The 13,111-nt window shown below is 64.2% G+C and overlaps 1 protein-coding gene across 1 annotated transcript in view; it reads left to right on the plus strand.

The window, feature by feature from the left end:
• Nucleotides 1-13,111, plus strand: part of AATK (apoptosis associated tyrosine kinase) — a 29,918-nt gene that overhangs the window by 9,134 nt on the left and 7,673 nt on the right. The window contains exons 4-11 of the mRNA XM_007959818.2: nucleotides 2,068-2,187; nucleotides 2,358-2,462; nucleotides 5,249-5,382; nucleotides 8,665-8,812; nucleotides 10,701-10,780; nucleotides 11,209-11,327; nucleotides 11,482-11,569; nucleotides 12,439-12,572. Coding sequence (XP_007958009.2) covers nucleotides 2,068-2,187; nucleotides 2,358-2,462; nucleotides 5,249-5,382; nucleotides 8,665-8,812; nucleotides 10,701-10,780; nucleotides 11,209-11,327; nucleotides 11,482-11,569; nucleotides 12,439-12,572 — 928 coding nt within the window. The remainder of the gene's footprint in view (nucleotides 1-2,067; nucleotides 2,188-2,357; nucleotides 2,463-5,248; nucleotides 5,383-8,664; nucleotides 8,813-10,700; nucleotides 10,781-11,208; nucleotides 11,328-11,481; nucleotides 11,570-12,438; nucleotides 12,573-13,111) is intronic.

Genomic DNA, 13,111 nt, shown 5'->3' on the forward strand with positions numbered 1-13,111 from the left:
GCAAAGCCCAAACCACACCCACTGCCGTGGAGTCCATTCTGACCCACAGCGCCCCTAGAGGACAGAGTGGAACTGCCCACAGGGTCTCCAAGGCTGTCAGTGTTCACGGAAGCAGACTGCTGCATCTTTCTCTCGCAGAGCAGCTTGTGGGTTCAAACAGCCGACCTCTTGATCAGTAGCCAAATGCTTTAACCACTGCGTCCCCAGAGCTCTGAACGCGTGCCCATCAGCCCACAATTTCCTGTGTGTGCTTTCAGTTAGGGCCCTTGTTTCTCCATGAACTGGGGACATCTGACATTGACTTTCCAGGGCTTCGTCTGCAGACACAGCACTGTCTGTAGGTAACCGTTGCATTTCTGTCCAGTAGTTAGCTGTTTTTTACTCTTGTAAACACAAGCACAGTGAACATCTTTGTGCACAAAGCTGTCTAAGTGGCATTCACTCAGTCCTGCACTCATTTGTAGTTGCTATCTGTGTGTCCTCTTAGTTCTTTTCTTAATTTAATTCCCAGGTGTGGAATGCTTGGCCCAAGGAGGCGGCCAGTCCCCCAGGTCCTCCGACTTGCCCCCTGAGCACTTTCTGAAGGGCTGTCGTGGCAACATGCACTGGAGAGCCTGGGCGCGGGGCTCTGGTCGATGGCCACCGCCTGCGCCTGGGCTGTGTGAAGCCCAGGTGCGCTATGTCTGATCCCTTTCATTTCCGGGAGGCCCAGCACTCCTCGGCTGGACGGCGTGTATCTCCCCAGCTGTGAGCCATGGGCCTTCAGTGTTCCGTGGTTTGGCTGGCTGTGAACCCTAACGATTTTAGTCCCTGACATTTTCCGTCATGTTGTTTCCTAGTTTGTCATCTGGCTTTTAACGTGGGCTTTTACGGCACGCACATTTTCATGTAGCCACGTCCGTCCATCTCTTCTGTTATTCCTTCCACTGCTTTTGGCGCCTGCTCCAGTACGAAGCCTGGTATTTACCTGCTGTGATTGGACGTGGAAACATCTGCTCAGTCCAGAACGGTTCTGGCGTGTGGTCTGAGGAGCCAGCTGGGCCCCGACACCCTCTGGAGCAGGGACGCCTCCTCTGTCCACGCTGAGCGCCACACTTGGCCAGGCTCCCTCTGGCCTGTTTATCCAGTTTGTCGCCTGTTCTCATTCTGCCGCTGGCCTGTGTGGTTTGAATAGCATCCCTTTTTGGGGGGTGGACAGTCGGACGGGCAGGTTTCCTCTCTGCTCCTTTTTCTGGTGGTGTATGTACAACGTGCCGTGTACGATTCAGTGACATTGCTCAGCCATTGCCTCTGACTGTGTCTAAAATTCTGTCATCATCCAAACAGAAACTGTCCCTTCGGCCATCCCGCCCACTGCCAGGCCCTGGTGACCTCCGAGCTGCGTCTGTCTCCAGGCGTTCCTGTGAGCGGGTCCCGGAGTAGTCAGCCTTTTCCAGCCTTTCTCTGGTCTTTGTTTCCCGAGGGCCCTGGCTTCTCTGTTCCGTTTAGAGCATTGTCCAGGTGGAGTTGTCAGGTCATGAGCAGCCCTGCCCCATGGACACCACTGACCAGGCCCCTTCTGTCTGCGGAGTAAAAGCTTCTTACCTTTTACAGGGAGCTGGTCTGGCCGGAACTGGCACCGGGCTCTGTCCCAAGCTGTGCATTCCCTTCCACCCTCCCCATCGATGGGACCAGGCCCCTGCTGGCCCCCCCAAAAACCCCCTGCCCTGCCAGAGCCCCCCTGGCCTCCCAGAGACCCCCGGCCCTCCCAGAGGCCTCCCATCAGGGGTGGGGGCACCTGAGGCTGGAGGGTCAAGGTTCATACCAACCTGTGAAAACCCAGGCTGGTGAAATGTGGTAGAATTCCGGGGAGCAGGCCAACCCAAATGGATCTTCTCGGGACTGCAGCACCCCCAGTTGGATGCACAGGGTCTCGTCATCGTAGGGGGCACCAAGGGGACCTGAGGAGTAAGCTCTCCCCTCCCCCACCTGTCGCCCTCAGGCCCCCAGGGCATCCTTCCCCTCAGGGAACATCCAGGCCTCGTAGTCCCCACGGCCTCCAGTGTCCGTCCTATCCTCTCTCCACAGAGGTGCCGTGGGTTCGGCTCAAGCTGAACACGCCCGATCCCTGCCTCCTGCCGACGGGGACCGAGCGTGCCCTGGAGAAGCCTCCGAGCGAGGCGGGCCGTCTGGCACCACCTCCTCACTGTGGGTCCCCACCAGCAGTGGACACAGGGCCGACCTGTGTCCCTGAGCGAGCCCCAGCTGGTGGAGGGGAGAGCTGTCACGCTGTTGATTGGAGGGGAAGACACTGAGAAGAGGGGTCAGGGAGAGGTCCCCCAGCTCACCTGCCTTCCTGGAGTCCCCCTCCCCGGCAGGTCCTCCAGGCGGCCAGCTGGGCAGTGGAGGCTGTGAGGAGGGCCCGGGGGCAGCCAGTGAGGAAGGGAAGAGAGAGGAGGGCGCGGGAGCGACCAGGCCTGCCGGTGCGGTGCGGACACCGGAGTGGGGAGGCGGGGCTGGCCGCACAGCGTGGTGGAGGGCCACCCCGCAGGGGTTCAGCCCCCACAGGTGCCCCAGCCTCCAGGTCTCTCCCAGGAGGGGTCAGAGCCACCTTGCACCCAGGCTTGGGGGGCAGAGAGGGGGACGCCAGGACAAGAAAGCAGGTGGTGAGGGTGATGTGTGCTCCTTGTGAAATGGGGAGGGTCCGGGCAGGTCGTGTGAACACAGCTGGCCCCTGGCAGCAGAAGGCTCAGGTTCCTAAGCTGGGGGCTCTTTTATATGAAAGATCCCAGCTCCGTGGGAAGCAACCGACGTGTCCTGGAGGCAGGCCGTCTGCCTTCAGGAGTGGCTTGTGTGGCCAGGCCCCGGCACCCAGCAGTGCTCAGGCCCCGTGTTGAACACGGCCTGGCGTGCAGCGCAGGCCACAGTGCAGTAGGGCTGTGCAGGGCTGGGGCGTTTGGCGCGTGTTTCTGCTTCCTGTTGCTTATGCGGCAGATGGGGAGAGCTGCTTGCACTGCTGTGAATCACACGGCCTGTAGGGCTGGGACACAGGGCACCGGCATGGGCGTGGCCCGCGGGGGCTCTAGGTGCGAGGCGGGGAGCCCCAGGCCTGAGGGGGCACCAGGTGCTGAGGGGCAATCCTGTCTGCTCTGGGCCCCTCGACTCCCCGCATGCATGGTTTGGGGAATGGACTCCCATCACGAACAGGGAGCGCAGGCTACAGACAGGACTGCCACCTCCTCCGGCCTCTCCAGGTCCAAGGCTCCCGTGTGCCCAGAGGAGGCTGCGTACAGAGGGGAGGCTGAGGGGAGCCTCCGGGCGGCTCCTCATGGCCTGTGCATCCCTGAGCGAGGCTGGTGATGGACCTTCCTGCCCCCGCCCCTGCGAGGAGACCAGCCAGAGGTCTCAGCCAGTTCATTCCACACAGGAAGGGCCCGGGACCCCTGGCCAGCAGGGTGGGAGTGTGTGGGGGTGGGGTACGCCTGGAGGGGAGGGTGAGCCAGAGCGGGTGATGAGGGGTAACCCCAGATGCAGGAGGCAAGGATGGTCCCCATGGCAACGGCAGAGCCCTCCAGGGCCCTCTGGCTGTTTCCTGGGGGCTGGGAGGGGGCGGCTCTCAGGGCCTGTGAGTAAACGCTATGGGTGGGCGGCCACCTGTGTACCGTGGGCTGCTCACATGTGAGAACGGAGCGTGTGCGGGTGTGTGCGGGTGTGTGCTTTGAAGGTTGCTCACACAGGTGTGCATGTGTACCCACGCGTGCATGCTTCTCAAAGCACCACCAGCAGCCTCATCTGTGAGGGCTCGTGGAGTGGCCTGGGGACAGCCGCGTGTGCAGGCTGGGGTGGTCTCCCCGCATAGTGCCCAGGTCTCTGCAGCAGCCCCCGGCCCTCCTGGCTCCGGCCCTGCTGGCCCCATCTCTGGGTGCCCTGGACCCGGCCACGTGTACTGGGGGGAATAGACTTGGAGTCCTGAGCAGAGTCCAGGCTGCAGACAAGGTTGCTGCCTCCTCCAGGAAGGTCTCTGGGTGCTGCCCGTCAGGACAGCCTTCTTTCCATGGAGCCACACCTCCTCCAGGCAGTCCTCTCACATGGCCGCATCAGCTGGCGGCTCTGGTGTCCCCACGGGGGGCGTTCCTGTTTGGAAGCACACCGGTCAGTCAGCTCCTGAGGAGGGGCATTTCGGGCCTCAGGTTCCTTGTCTGCCAGGCCAAGCAGACACGGCGGCCTCCTCAGCAGACTGCAGGACAGAACGAGGGACTGTGTGAGACGCACTCTGACTACGGCCTGTGGCGGCAGGTGCCCAGGCCGGGTGCTGGGTCCTGTGTGGTTGGCCACTGGGGGTAGGAGACAAATGAGCAGAGAGGCGGTGGAAAGGGTGCGAGCAGGAGGCAGGTGGGGGAACAGGAGTGACAGGCCAGGGGAGCTGCGGCCTGGGCGGGCCTCATGGGCACCAGAGGAGTGGGCTTCCGAAAGCCTGGGCTTGGCTGGGCATCGTGGCAGCTCAGGGCCTGACTCAGGAGGCAGCCCCCGGCTGGTGTGTGAGGGACGCCTGTCAGACCATGCTCAGCACCTCAGTTTCCCCCTGGGTGGGGCTGTGTGAGGGGCAGGCCAAGTGTTGCAGCCTGGGGCCTCGGCCCTCCTCTGAGCTCCAGGGCCCTTGGGGGGCCAACCAGGAATGGGCCACTTGGATACACTGACCAAGACAGGGCTCTGTGCCTGGCAGGCAGGTGGGCAGGCTGGCTGGTGGGCGGCACCTTCTCGCCGCTGACTTCTGCTGCCAGAGCCCCGTGCACGGCAGCGACAGCACCAGCTCCGTGGGCTCTGACTTTACAGGTTCCTGTCCCCCTTCTTGCTCCCTTGGGGTCTTGTGGACTTTCCTGAGCCATCGTGGCAGCCTTGGTCATGGTGATGGCTGCCAGGCAGGATAATAGAGAGACGTGGATGAGGGTCCTGCAGCCTCAAGACCCTGAGCTCGAGGAGGGGCGCTGTCCCTGCCACACTCACTCAGGACTCAGGGCTCGGCAGCGGCACCCAGTGGCCAGCTGCAGGACTGCAGGCTCTGGCCGCCCTGGGCCCGGTGGTTGTACACCCTGGTGGCATGCTGCCGCTCAGGGCTGCTCTGGCCCAGACCACAGGGGGTTGAGGATGGCCTGGGGGGGCGTGGGGGCTGGGATCCCAGGGGCTGGCCCTGGAGGTGAGGACGGGGCACAGCCTGGGCAGGAGGCTTGTTCCAAAGGCTGCCAGCTGATGCTGTCCGCCTTCTTTGCAGACGGCGCCCCCCTCAGTGAGCTCTCCTGGTCGTCCTCCCTGGCCGTGGTGGCTGTGTCCTTCTCTGGGCTTCTTACTGTCATCGTCCTCATGCTGGCCTGCCTGTGCTGTAAGAAGGGGGGCATCGGGTTCAAGGTGAGGGTTCAAGGTGAGGGCCAGGGCTGGGCTGGGGGTGCCCGCGGCTGGGGGCTGGCCACCGTGTCTCCTATCCCTCTGGGGGCCACCAGGTCACTTTTGGGTGACCTGAGATACCATAAAGCCACCTGGATGGAGACCCTCTACACCCCAGGGCTCAGATTACACCCCCTCCTGTGGGGGCTGAAAGGAGAAGCCTGGGGGCTTTTGGGGACCCAACTTTGGGGCCTCTCTGTGGGGGTGTGACCTCAGCCCCGCCCCCAGGCCAGGCCTCCAAGCTCTGTGGTTAAGCTGAGAACCAGGAAGGCCGGGTGAGGTGGTCTAGGTGGGCGGGGATGTCTGCAGAGGACTCCCAAACCCCCTCCTTTTGAGCCAACAAAGGGAACCGGAGCTTTTCCCTGTCCCTTTCCTGCCCTTTGGGCCACACCACTGGTTTGAGCACCTTCTGCCCCCAAGGGAGATGGCATTAGTGGCCCAGGCCTAGCAGCTGTGGGGGTAGCTGCTGTTTATGGTGGGGGACTTGACAAAGGCAGGGGACTTCCTGCAGTTACCCTGGGCTGGGCTCTAGAGCTGGGCCCTCCTGTGCTCCCCCAGGGTGGTGGCGAGGGTTTCTGCTGCACCACTGGGGTGCTGTTCCCCGAGTCTGTAGTCCCCATGGCTGCAGCTCTGGGCGAGGAGTACCAGGCTGAGAAACCCCACCAGAGCCCCCACCCTGCTGCCTGCGTGGGCCCATTCCTGCCGACCCAGCACATTACTGAGTGGCCGAGACTTGGGGCCTTTCTCACGCCCCCATGGCCAGCCCCACCCCGGCCAGAGGTCAGATTCCTGAGCCTGGAGAGGAGATGCCTGAGAGGCCCTCCCTGCTGCTGGCCGCTTCTGTCCTGGGCCGACCCTCATACCCATCTGTGTTTGGGGGCACCTCCGACCCCGGGAGGCCCATCCCTGGCCTTCGTGTCCCAGCGGTGGGTGGGGTGAGCCTACATGTGAGCTCTGCAAGGTGGGCCCAGCCCCCTGTCCCCTGGGTCTCAAGGTGGCAGCCTGTGCCCTCTGGGAGACTGACCTGTGGGCTTACAGCGGGCCCAGGCAGCCGGGTGTTTCAGGAGGACGCTGGGGCCAGGCCTGCAGGGTTGGGGACGTGAGGGGCCTGGGGGTGGGCAGTCCCCCCTCGGGGCTGTGTGGGAACAAGCCCCCAATCAAAGGCAAGCCTCGGCCCCTCCTACTGGTGCCCTCCTCGTGTGGGAACATTCCAGTACCAGCGGGCCTCGGTGGGCCGGCCTCCGTCCGCAGGGGCCCCTCCTGGGCTCTGAGCAGTGCTGGGCCCACCTGCTCCGATGGGGCCAGGCGGCCGGGTGCCATGCTCACACTGTCCTACCTGCTTGCCCGCTCGGCCGGCAGCATCTGGCGGGCCTCCAGGCCACACGGCCAGGTAACGAACCAGGGCCGGAGGGGCACCGGGCACAGAGCTAGTGTGTGGGGAGGGGAGGGAGCACAGCAGGAATTAGAGGCTCCAGTGGGGGTAGGCGGGCGGGGAGCGAGGGCTCAGAGAGCTCCCTCCATGGTCCCAAGGGTGGGCCCTCTGTTCTATCTGGATGTGGATCGGGACTGGCCCACAGGGGTACCGGCAGAGCCCCCACCTCCCTTCTTACAGCTGAGAGAAGGCCCGGAGGAGGACGGGTACCTCAGGGTCCTGCTGCCTGCCCCCAACGCAGCCCTGCAGTGGGACGGCTGGGCCCCTCTGACCTTGGTTTTCTGAGCTGGGTGGGCATCTGGGGCCACCTGGAGGGTCTGCTGCTGGAGGCAGCTTCTGGTTCTCTGCTCAGGGCTGTGCACTGACTGCTGTGTGCGTGCTCAGCCAGCTGTGAACGTGCATGCGTGTGCATCAGTGTGTGTGCATGTGTGTGAGTACTCATGCCAGTCTGAACATGACCCTGTGTGTACACATGCGGACATGTTGCATGTTCAACTGTGTGTGCATGCACATGTGAACATGCAAAGATGCGGATGTACATGTGTTAGCATATTTTTGCGTGCATGCAAAAATGCGTTACATGTCCAAGCATGTGCATGCACATGTGTCTGTGTGAACAAATGTGCATGTGTGTACATGTGCCCATGTGAGCATGTGTGTGAGAGCATGCACACACATGTGCATGCATTGTGTTGCATGTGAGCTTGTGTGCATGTGTGTTATGTGAGCTTGTGTGCAATGTGCATGTATGTGTGCATTGCATGTGAGCAGGTGTGCACACATGAGTGTGTACATGCGCATGTGTGAGCCTGAGTGCATGTGTTGCATGTGTGAGCCTGTGTGCACATGTGCATGCATGTGTGTGTGCAGGCATGAGCATACATGGTGTGTGAATGTCTCTGGGTGTGCAGCATGCATGTATGTGGATGTATGTGAATGTGTGTGGGCATGCCTGGGGGAGTCTCCCCTGGGCAGATGTGCCAGCCCCATTTCAGAACAGCAGCCTGTCCAAGACACCCCAGCTCCAGGCCGCCCAGGGTCAGGCTCTAAGGAGCCCTGCCTTCCCCCAGGTGGGTGTGGATAGCTGGTGAGCAGCAGGTGGCCTGCCTGGGGCAAAGGTCACAGGCTGCCCCAGGCAGATGGCTGTGGTAGGTGGCAGGGGTGCCAGGCCTGGGGAAAAAGATGGCAGGGGGGTCCCTGCTTCAGGACACTCAGGAAAGCCTGACAGGGGTGGGGGCACTGAGTTGTTTTGCCTAGTGGACATCGGAGCTGGGTGGGGTGATGGAGCCCTCGTCTGGCTGCCAGCCCTGACACGAGGTGGCTGCCCCATGGCCGGGCCCAGGGGTGGGGCCTGCTGAGAGTTTTGGGGGCTGGTTCTGGGTGGGCTGGGCCAGCTGGCCTCAGCACCTTCATCTCCGCCCCCTGGTGCCTCTACTGCACACCTGGCTAGGCTGGGGGTGCAGGTGGGGGTGGTTGAGGCGGGGCTCCAGGCCCCTGGCCCCCACAGACTGGGTCTAGTCCACTCCTCTCTTGGCTCCTGTCTTGGGGAAGAACATTTCCCCAGGAACACACGCAAACTCCAGGGCCATCTCCAGACGCTGGTGTTCCCGCCGGGAGGAGGGGGCTGGGAGCGTGCAGGCATATATGTGGGGTCTCTTCTCTGCCCTAGGGGAAGGGTGGAGGGCAGCTGGTGGGCGTGCTGAGCCCTGCCATCTGACTGATGGGTTTGGGGCCCAGTCCCTGGCCAGGCGCCCCCAATCCAGCCGGCCTGCAGTTCCAGTGGGGTGGGGCTCACTGTGTGCCCCACCCCGCAGGAGTTTGAGAATGCCGAGGGGGAGGAGTACGCGGCCAGCTTCTCTGCACACGGCTCCCCAGCGGCTGCAGCACGGGGTGGCCCCGACGTGTACGTCCTGCCACTGGCCGAGGTCTCGCTGCCCGTTGCCAAGCAACCAGGCCGCTCAGGTGAGTGGTGGGGCTTGGCCACCTCCCTTCCTCTGTCAGCCCCTGGAGATGGCTGCTGGGGTCTCAGGTGATGTGGGGGGATATGGTTGGCCTGGTCCGTGGGGAGCCAAGACTTCACTGTCAGGTGTTCTCGGGGATGGATGCAGCCACCCCACTCCTGCCCCTGCCCTGGACCTCCCCCAGTCTGCCCCCCAGGCCCAGAGGGCACGTGCGGTGTCTTCTCCTGTAACAGGGGCAGCCCTCCTCCACGCCATCCCCTGCCGAGGGGCTCTGGGGGCCAGGGTGGGCCCGGCCGTGGTCCTGGAGGGCCTGCCACCCCAGAGATGCTTGACCCCAGATTCCCACTCCCTTGGCGCCCCTGCCCCTTCGGTGCCCTGAAGGGACATGGGCTCCATTGTGTGACTGGACGGCCCACCCACATTGGGGAGGGGCTCCTGGGTGCTCTGAGAACGGGCCTTTTACTCAGGCCCCGAGGCAGGGGTCCTCCGGGCCTCATCCCGCCTTCCCCGGCTGCTCCCCGCTGCCGCAGCCCCATCCCGACGGCAGGATGCGTTCCCCTCCCTGGATGCTTCCAGCCAAGGGCACCTCGCCCCTCCCCACCGTACCCCCCCCAGCCGTTCCTGGAACCCTGAGGCTCGTGTGCCCTGGTGGCCTTGGGAGGGCACTGCTGGCACCAGCACAGTGACAACACAGCCCAGTGTCATAGGCCCCCACCCCAAAACCTCAGCCTTCATCAGGGACCGAGGGACCCAAGGCCCCCACCCTACCTGTCGGTCAGGCAGAGTTCACACATCTGTGGACCGAGCCAAGGGCCCAAGGGTGAGCTCTTTCTCCTGGGGCCGCCCTTGATTTCCAGGGTGACCATAGGTCCAAGTTCTGTGCTGGACACTGGGAGCTGGGGGGCCAGAGGCCACCCCAGGGGACACTCGCCACCACAGAGTCCTTGAGGCCCAGCTTCTCCCGCCTCTCAAGGACTGTCCCCGTGGTTGGGGGTGACAGGAACCTCGAGGAAGCCACAGCTGCCCATTTTCTCTGATTTTGCTGTGCTGGCCTCGGTATTCTGGGGGAACTCTGTTTCCCAGGGTGGAGAGAGATCTGGGGTGATGTGCGATGGGACCCCCACCTCCACAGCTGCCCAGATGCCAGGGCTGGAGAGCAGCAGGGTCTGGACAGGCTGGCCTCAGGAGGGGGCCCCAGGAGGCAGGGCCCCAATCCTGTTGAGTATCAACTTTCCCACCCCCTGGGGTGCTGGTCCCTGGTCAACTCCACCACGTTGAGCCCCTGCCCGTGGCCCTCCGGGCAGTCAGCGTGGGAGCAGAATTCGGGGAATCCCTCGGGGCACAGGCAGGGGCGTGGGTGAGCTCAGCAACTGTTGTGTCCTGGCCCCTCCTACCAGCCCCGCTGACCCTTCCTCCCGCTGACCTCAGCCAGCCAGCCCTCAGGCAGAAAGGGCCCAGTGTGTCCGGTGCGGCCGTGCCAAGCAGCCCCCAACAAAGGGGCCTTTGGTGCGCGGGCCCTGGAATGCCAGGCTGAGGCAGGGGTGAGGGGACGGGCCGTCCCGGCCCCCACTCTCGCCTGTGCCACCAGCCTCTGGCCCAGCCCTCCTGCCTGCCCTGTGTTGCCTGCTGTCTTCCGCCCTGGCTGGTCCCTGGGTGCCCCTCCCAGACCTACCCAGCAAGATGCCCGGGAGGACCCTGCAGCTCCCAGTCTCCTGGGCACAGGCTCTCTCCCAAGGCCCTCGCCCCTGACAGCACGCCCCAGGTGTGGCCTCTGCTCTCAACCTGGCCTGCCCTCCAGGGGGCTCAGGGGCACCCCCAGAACTGCTGGGGGCGGGGTGCAGGGAGGGGTGGGAAGCTGGGTAGGCCCTGAGGCCTCCTTCCTGGCACAGCACAGCTCCTCAAGTCCACGGACCTGGGCCGGCACAGCCTCCTGTACCTGAAGGAGATTGGCCACGGCTGGTTTGGGAAGGTGAGTGCAGGCAGCTTGGGGGCACCTGGCATCAGGAGGGAGTGATGTGCCCAGAGCTGGGTCCCCTCGCCACCAGCCCTTCCTCTGCAGGTCCAGGTGTCCGAGCTGGAGCCTGTCGTCGGGGCCGGGGCAGGGAGGCTTCTGGCTTCTTCCTGGGCCACAGCCTGTGTGGGGCTCCTGGGTCCCTCTTCCTCACCACAGACCCCCAGAGAGAGCAGAGAAGGCTGGGCAGCTTGTGGGGGAGCATAGAGAGACCTGAATGTTATAGCCAGAGGGTCTCTGGGAGGGGACCCAGTGCGTCTGAAAACAAGGAAACTGAGGCGCAGAGCGAGATGGGGCTTGCTGGGGCCTGAAGGGAGAGAGGACTGAGAAAAGACTTGTGGGGTCGAGGGGGCCCAGTGGGCCTGAGCGCCTGGCAACGCCCACAGGTGTTCCTGGGGGAGGCGACCTCTGGTGCCAGCAGCAGCCAGGTGGTGGTGAAGGAGCTGAAGCCCAGTGCCAGCATGCAGGAGCAGACGCGGTTCCTGCAGGAGGCCCAGCCCTACAGGTGGCACAACCTGCGGGGGCTGGCGCTGGCCGGACCGGGGAGGGTGGGGTGGGTGGGCCCTGTAAACAAAGGCGGGCTCTGTGCTGTCCACCCTGGCCCCGCCCACCTCCCGCCTGCCGCCCACTCGTGTGTCAGGGCGCTGTTGGCTCTGCAGGGCCCTGAAGCACAGCAACTTGCTCCCGTGCCTGGCGCAGTGCGCGGAGGTGACACCCTACCTGCTGGTGATGGAGTTCTGCCCGCTGGTGAGTCCACCGGGCAGCGGGCACCCGCTGTCCCTGCAGGCCCCCTCCCCTGAAGCCCCTCTGGCGGTGCAAGGCTGGGACAGCGGCAGGGCCTCGCCTCCCTGGGGGGGCTCATGCCACCAGGGGCCCCTCCCAGCCTGACCCAGCATCTCCGCAGGAGCCCTGGGGCCCACAAGGAAGGGAGACTTCCCGGGGAGGGCCTGTTCCCCATCTGTGGGGTAGTTAGCAGTGCAGGAGGGCACCCCCGCAGCCAGCCACTTCCCAGAGCTGACTCCGAGTCCTGTGACCACCAACTGTCCCCCTTGGGGCCCCTTCCATATAGGCCCTGGGGAGTCACAGCTCCGGCTGTGGGCTGAGCCCCGGCCACCCCTGTGGGGCACAGTCTACGAACCGTGCTACTCTCTGGGGCCCCGGCTGGCTGCTTTCGGCTGTTCCCGGCCATGACAGTCACCTCCCAGGGCTTCCTGAGGAGTCTGGGCTCTACCTCTTCCAGGAGCCCTGATCTGTGGGCTGTTCAGCTCAGCGCCCACACTCCAGCACAGCCATTTGAACCCCTGGGCTGTCATCTGTCAAATGGCACACAACCCTACTGACCTCAGAGGGCCACTGGGGACAAGGGGGTGGTTTGGAGAAAGCATTCTGCACTGGGGGTGGGCGGTGGGCGGTGCCAGAGCGGGGCCCCTCACTGTTCTGGGGGCAGACAGACCCCCTCCAGGATGGGCAGATGCAACCACAGAGGACACAGGGCCTGCTGGTCCTCACCAGGCCTGTCGGAGGTTGGGGGATCACAAGGGTCTTTCCAGTCAGGTGGTGGGCTTGCCCTCAGCCTACTCCCCAGCTGGCTGTGATGGGCTTGCTCCTCTTGGCAGGGAGACCTCAAGGGTTACCTTCGGAGCTGTCGGGTGGCAGAGTCCATGGCACCAGACCCGCTGACCCTGCAGCGCATGGCCTGCGAGGTGGCCTGTGGGGTCCTGCACCTGCACCATCACAACTATGTGCACAGGTGAGGTCGGGGCAGGTGAGCAGGGTCAGGCCCTCTGCCGAGAGCCTCGGCAGGTTCCTCACTTGTGGGTGCATGAGGGCTCTTGGGGTCATCCTTGGAAAGCGTCTCCAGACTGCTATGAGAAGACTTATATTACATAGACGAAATGGGGAGACAGGGGTCCACGCCGCCTCTGAGGACTAGCGGAGCGGTTGGCTGGGGCCGCCCTGGCAGGGGCCCACACCGGAGGCCCCAACCCTACTGACCTCAGAGGGCCACTGGGGACAAGGGAGGGAGCAGCTGGCCCTGCACGGGGGAGGGGATGGCTCTGCCCTAGTCTCAGCCTTGGCCCCTGACACCAGCCTAGCCCCGGGAGCGCAGGGGCCCCGCCGGAAGAGGTGCGACGGATGAGTGGCCGGCCAGCCCCGGACGCCGCACGGGCCGTCCTCCCCAACAATATCCTGGTGCTGAGTGATGACTCGGCAACTCCAGCATCAGTGATTTTGTTGAAGAGGGCAGCTGCCAGCCTCCTGCCGCCGCCGGGCCCCGCCCCGCGCCGC

This window comes from Orycteropus afer, unplaced genomic scaffold, assembly GCF_000298275.1.
Source record: "Orycteropus afer afer isolate SDZICR_OR568_19922 unplaced genomic scaffold, OryAfe1.0 scaffold00018, whole genome shotgun sequence".
Taxonomy (NCBI): Eukaryota; Metazoa; Chordata; class Mammalia; order Tubulidentata; family Orycteropodidae; genus Orycteropus; species Orycteropus afer.